Source organism: Fundulus heteroclitus, chromosome 5, assembly GCF_011125445.2.
Source record: "Fundulus heteroclitus isolate FHET01 chromosome 5, MU-UCD_Fhet_4.1, whole genome shotgun sequence".
NCBI classification, from domain to species: Eukaryota; Metazoa; Chordata; class Actinopteri; order Cyprinodontiformes; family Fundulidae; genus Fundulus; species Fundulus heteroclitus.
Window position 1 is genome coordinate 9,547,058 of NC_046365.1, and position 6,774 is coordinate 9,553,831.

The following is a 6,774-nucleotide window of genomic DNA, read 5'->3' on the forward strand; positions in this document are numbered from 1 at the left end:
GAAGTCGGGAACCATCCTGTTGCACCAAGTTTCCGACTCGTAATACTGACTTTAGGAGCCGTTCCAGTTAAATTTTCCCTGCAGAAGTGGATAATTCTGACCACCGAGGACAAATGAAACGCTCTACATTTTCTTACCTGGGGTTGTAGTAATATTTTTAACTTAGAGGGGGGAAAAAAACGAGAGAAATGAGCAACAACAGCTCACAAAATAGGTGATCTGAAATAATAATAATGATCATCTTAACGTTTCCTTGAAGAAACAGAAATATTTAAACTTGGTTGTGAATTAGGCTGGGAGGCAGAGGAAGGGAGCGTGCGTAGCAGCAGTATGAGTGGCAGGTTGATGACTCAGACCTCAGATTTATGAATTGCAAATGCATCGTGTTGCCAAAGCTTTCACAGCAGACAGAATATTTGTGCTGCATATTGCTAAGGAAATAATGCAACAGATATATTGGCTTTCAGCCTGAATGTGCCTAATGATTTTCACTGAACATATTGCTCCTCGCTGGTGCTCCAGGGCAGAGACACCCTGACGTCTCCAAATGGACCGTGCCTGGCAGAAGTTAATCTTTGCAGAGTCGTTAATGATTAAAGACCCAGTTAGAGCACAATGTAAGATTTACAGACTAATAAATCTAAAATGATTGCCATGCATGTGCAGTCGGAGACTTCCATAATGTAACCCTATTGCCAATAGAGAGAAACAACAAACTGACGGTTATTTTTACTCCAGGCACCTGCAAGCAAACTTAAGAGTGACTGAATTTAGAAAGTGGCACATTAAACCCAAAATAATACTCCAATATACTGGCAGCTTCCAGTTATTTTGTTATCCTGCCACCCTCTGAGGAGTACATCTTTTATTGCTGAGAGGAAATCTCATATCCACCACAGAGAAGTGTCTACTTTATTTCTGTCAGGAAGCAGGGGCTCCAGATGATGAGGCTGTAAATACAATATGCCATCACATCCTAAAATGTATGAATATGCCAGATATTCTATATCCTGCACGGGTCAAATCATTCTGTCTCTGCTTTCATGCCAAAACTGCCATTCTATGGATTTAGAAAATAAAAAATGCACAGAAACGTTAATATTCCAGCAATATTTTGTAAATGTACCCTAGGTTTATGGGAATTATTAAATTAGTAAATGTCAAGGGTTGTTGGCAGATGTAATCAGAACTTTGTGGAATATTTCTGAAGTTTTGATCCGTTAACACAAATCCTAGACCGTTCTAATACTCTAAAATTAATTATGAAGACCATCATTCAAGATATTTTTTCTAGCCTTCCTAATTATAGACAGTCATCAGAGCAGCTGTGTGGCCCATTCTTTCATTTAATTTAATTTAAGTTTATTTTGTATGTGTATGATTCTACTCCGTTTTAGTCATTCCTTGTATACAGAATAACAGAAAAAAAATGATAAGTTATAAAAGGTAAATACAGTCCAAAACACACATGGCTTCACAAGTTGCATTCAGGTTCTTTTGTATTACTATCTAAAAAAAACAGAAAGAATTAAAAAAAAAGCAGGCAGAAAGACGAACATCAACTATATGTAGCAATGTTTTGAACTATGAATCAATAACAGCAGAAAATGCATCAAACTCTTGTAAATAGAGTTCAAAACATGCCCATAAGCCATACTATCTATATGAGGTAATTCAATTCAATTTTGTTTCCAAACTGCCAATTCACAACACATGTCACCTCAAGGCACTTTATAAAGTCAAATTTAATCCAATCATACAGATTGGTCAAAAAGTTTCCTATCAAAGGAAACCCAGCAGATTACATCAAGTCTTGACAAGCAGCATTCACTCCTCCTGAAAGAGCGTAGAGCCACGACCGACTGGGGGTTAGTGAAGACAGAGCAGAGACACAAAAGGCACAGAAACACATTTATCCAGGAATCACACTAATTCCTGGATCATTGTGTCAATCTTGTGCTTTCCATATACATATTCAATTAATGTTTCCAGCATATTGTTCACCATATTTTTTTTCCATTTGTTCCAATGTCTATAACATATGTTAATCTTTAAATTAACTATGAAGGTCACCTTTTTGTTCCAATTTGTAAATAGCTGCCACTATTTGAGTGAATTCTGGGATAGTTGGACCCTCCTGAACCATCCATTGTTTCGTAATTGTTTTTTTATAACTGTTATAAATATATTTCCCAGAGGTATCCATCTATTGATTGCATTGCTTCAGTTTTATTGCCCAAAAACGTGTTTTTAAAATATGATGGAATGTAGATTTGGACGATAGGTTGAACCGCATCATTAATATCCATGCAATACTTTTGGATACTATGGCAGTCCCAGAATACATGATAATGATGTGCTCTCTGACATCCACAGTTTCTCCAGCTTTGGCTCTTTCATTGTGAGCAGTCAGCACTTTGATTTGGGGAGATAAAGTAACATGTTACAGTTTTCCACGAGGATTTAACAGAGCAACTTTATGACACACTGTACTATTTCAGTAACAACCCCCATAGCTCGATCAGGTAGCGCTTAAACACGGTGCGTTCACTGACTGTAAAAAGAGTTTGCAACCTGCTGGTCACTTTGTTGCTGGTCGGTAGATCTGATCAACGACTGATTCCTCAGGGCTTCTCTGTGGAAAGCTATAAAAGACTAGATTAAGTAAGATGCGGAGACGGGAACTGTTGTTGCTTCCGCAAAGTCCATTGTACAATCAGATTTTGTATTATGTGTCCTATAACATTTTTTTAAAGGACTCCCTTGCAGCCAATCAGAATCGAGTATTCACCCAGACCATGGTATATCTAAAATGACAGTTAATCTTCCCTTTTATTTTAAATGCCTTTACCAGCAAAACTATGTTTTGTCCCTCCGGGTAAACTCTGTGACACTTTACACACTCGCCTCTACGTGCATCAGCTTCAGGTCCCAGTGAAATGAACTGATAAAAGGTTTCCAGTCGGTGTCTGTCATTTTCATGCCTCGTTGCACAGGGAAATATGGCATCTGTGTCCCTTTTCTGAGGTTTGAACACCTAATTGATGCAATTGCATGCAATGCTCACCAAAAACACGTCAGGGTGCTCATAGCTAATGGAAAAGTTAGGCTAACTAGCCCAGTGGTTCCCAACCCTATATATATATATATATATATATATATATATATATATATATATATATATATATAAATCTGGCAAACAAGCCTCTTAGAAATGCATGTATAATCTCAAAAGAAAAAAAACATAATAAATTATACATTTAAATTTGAGTGATGTGATGTTACCACTACTACTAATATTATAGATATAGTATACAATATATATAACATATTAATATATATAATTCATAATATACTATTCTGATTATTAATAACAATATTAATGATATTATTTACATTGTATATCATCTAAGAACATCCTTTTGTACCTTCTTTGAGGTGTTTAGTATTTGAACATTTTTATGGGTCCACACTGAGACTCACACTGAGTTTCAGCCAAACACTGAAATTTCAAAAGTGTTCTTAGTGATTCTGATTTTCCAGGTCTGAAACTGGCCTATGTGCCTTAATCTGTAAAGCCCTTTCTGTTTCTTGAACATTCTTTGAATGTAATGTGGGAGGTGTTTGGAGATGAACAACGTCAGTTCATTTGAATAAATATTGATTTTATAAATAATGGGCTAGTGTGATTCAAATGGCGCTGCACAGTTGGTAGCACTGATATCTTACAGCGAGAAGGTCCTGGGTTCAAATGCCAGCCTGGGGTCTTTCTGCATGGAGTTTGCATGTTCTCACTGTGCACGCATGGAGCACCTCTCCAGGTACTCCAGCTTTCCTCACACAATCCAAAAACATGACTCGCTAGGTTAATTGAAGACCACTCTGTTGCCTTAACAGAGATCACTAATGATGGCTCAGCACAAGCAGCAGCAGGGTACCGATAGTAAACAATAATGCTTTTCAGCAGACAACAATATGTCTGGAGATGCTGAGGCTAAACAATAATGCTTTTCAGCAGACAACAATATGTCTGGAGATGCTGAGGCTATACACATTGTACAACCGTGTCCTGCACTGTTTGTTGTAGGACTGCCTGTGGCAAGGTAGACCTTTTCTGTGAAGCAAGTTTTTTTTATTTTTTTTATTTGTTTTAAAGGGATCAAACTTCTCAGCTTCCCAAGAACAATTTCTCCCAGGGTTTTGTAAAGGAGACAATCACAGACAAGTTTTCCTCTGAATAACCACTATGCTCTGGTAAGAAAACCATTTTTGGCTGGGTACTTCACAAGCCTCAACTGCCTGTGACTGCCTGAACAAAATCTACGTTAGGCCCTTATCTTAAAGTGACAGTAACCTATTTATTCCTCTACCATGAATTTATAAAAAAAAATGACTTGTTTTCACGGAATGTTTAAATCAACATAAATACTAATCAAATGGTTTTTGGCTTAACCTAATCAATGAAATGACATATTTATCTCTTTGCATTTAATTAAAATGCAGATAAACCTTAAACAAAACAGACAGAGTGCACTTACTTATCGACCAAAACACACATGGACCAAACTCGGCTCCTACAGGGATTGTGATTGCTCAGTCAGTGTGAGCTTGGTTCTGGTCTATATTAAATATAATTCTTTACGAGAACTGTTTGAAATTTCCTTCTTGTCAAAATGATGAGGAGGAATGCTGTTATTGACATCTCAAGAATTATTTAGAGAGGGAAAGCTGATTGATCCGACGGACTCACAGCCTCTAATCATTCATCGACGGATGGACGAGTCGATAACTGTACCTTTTACCAACCTGCCATCACCGGCACCAACACTTGTTTTTATTCCTATCTCCTGCTTCGCTGTTTCCAGAAGGCTTCCAGTGATCATAGTCAGCGAAGCCCTCTTTGTGGTAATAATGAGGCCAGAGACAGATGTTTTGCGGAAAGCACTCACATTTATTGCTTTTGCTGCAGCTGTTTTTCTCGACACAGACAGAGGGGACGTTCCTCTCTTATGCGAAAGCATAATGTGGTTTACATATTTCTGATGGAAGACCAACATGAAGTTAGGCTGTACATCGACAGGCATTTGTTCATGGTGAACCAGCAGCCTCGAAGAGAGAATGGGTGTGAGAGGAGAAGGTCGAAATACTCCTGATTTATCACAGTAACAGATATTAAAGTCCTTTTTTTTAACGTAAAAAATACACGGAGAACGTTCTATCAGTTTTCTTCCCTTTGCGCTTGAAAGAACTATAGATACAAGGAAGAGAAAGATAGGGAGGACAGGGCTAGAGAGGAATACAAGATAAAAAAAAAACACATGTGGACGGGGAGGGAATAAAATAAAGTGCATGAGGGATTCCTCTTTTGTTTCCAGGTCAAACCTCTACAACATCCAGAGCTGCTTGATCTGTTCAACATGAAGGTAATAGATTACTGGCCTGTCAGTCAATATTAGGGCCACATGGGGGAGAACAGTGGCAAGCAGGGCGAAGGCAAAGGAGGGAGGGCTAAACGATTCCATATTTGGCCAGGTCGCTGAGCTCCATGTCCCCGAAGGCTTCCCATGGGCAGACCACCGAGAAGTCCGTGCCAAGACCCTCCATGCCCGGGATATCGTCCCCAAAACTGGACCAAAGAAAGAGAAGCTTTGATTAGAACAAAAACAAACGCTGAAGGTTGGCTAAAGTATTAAAACGAGAATTTCGGATTCTCACCCTTTCTGGCCTGGCTTAGGGGCCTTGCTTTTGAAGGTACGAGCGGCCCTCTGCTTGAATTTGGGAGGGGCCTTTTTTTCAGCAGGAGTTGCGACGTCTGCCATTTTGTTTGGTCACTGAAAGAAAATAAAGTAAGAAATGGTTACAGACGGGAATTTAATGCTACGCTTCCAGCCACCGATCTTAGGCCGAGGAACCTAGCAAACATTTGTCCGCTTTGCCAGCAATGAAACCAGTCACCGCAACGAAAGAAATTAACTTTAACCATTTAAAATGTAACTGGATGAAGAACTGCAATGAAAAAGTTCTTCATCGTGGGATGGCGCACAAAACACATTACTGAGAAACGTTTCTCAAGAAGTTTCTTTCGTTACAGCTCTATTGCTATTGGCATGTTTAAAAGGCAAATAACTAACAAAAAAAAAAAGACCTTTTACTCTTCCAAGCAGCAAACACCATCAAAGCAGTAACAGTTCTAACTCCTCTCACAAGAGCCGGGTAGATTGCCTGTCGTCTCACCTTCTCGTTCGGTGTTTTTCAGAAGCGGTGTGATGAGCTCGTCTGTTCCTCTGCTCTCTGGTCTTTCTCTCATCACCCGGTCCGAGATCCCGCTTTTAAAGTCCCCGAGCTGCTAATCCTGCTGTCAGTTGGCACCTCTCCCCGCACCGCAAATAGGTGACATGAGGGAGGGTTGGACGTAAATGCAAAGGTGTATTTCAAGATGGACGTGCCGGTCAACGTGCAAATCCATCTGAGTCGCAGCGGCTGTTCTATTCGCGGTCACATGAGTGACAGTGCGCACCTCGGCCGTTTCACACCAGCAGTTTTTACACCAGTGCGCTAATGGCGTTTATTTAAAACAGAAACACGACCACACTGCTATGCCACACGGATTGACATTGTTAGAATAATTTTAACAAAAAAATATTTCCTCATGGTTATTTAGAGAACAAAAATTTTGATTCAAAACATGCCGGATTTAACAGCATTATTTAAGTACTTAATATGCAGAGTACTGTTATTCTGCGCGTTACAGTGTAACACTGACAGGTGGTTTAT

General features: G+C 39.3%; 1 protein-coding gene across 1 annotated transcript; it reads right to left on the reverse strand.

Annotated features, from left to right (window-relative positions):
* Nucleotides 1-4,930: 4,930 nt before the first annotated feature.
* Nucleotides 4,931-6,385, reverse strand: LOC105936672 (retinal cone rhodopsin-sensitive cGMP 3',5'-cyclic phosphodiesterase subunit gamma). Its single transcript, XM_012877615.3, has 3 exons — nucleotides 6,235-6,385; nucleotides 5,716-5,831; nucleotides 4,931-5,626 (listed from the first exon to the last, which is right to left on the reverse strand). Exons 2-3 carry the CDS (start codon nucleotides 5,817-5,819, stop codon nucleotides 5,509-5,511), a joined length of 222 nt encoding a protein of 73 aa, XP_012733069.1. The 5' UTR covers nucleotides 5,820-5,831; nucleotides 6,235-6,385; the 3' UTR covers nucleotides 4,931-5,508.
* Between the last annotated feature and the right edge of the window lie 389 nt (nucleotides 6,386-6,774).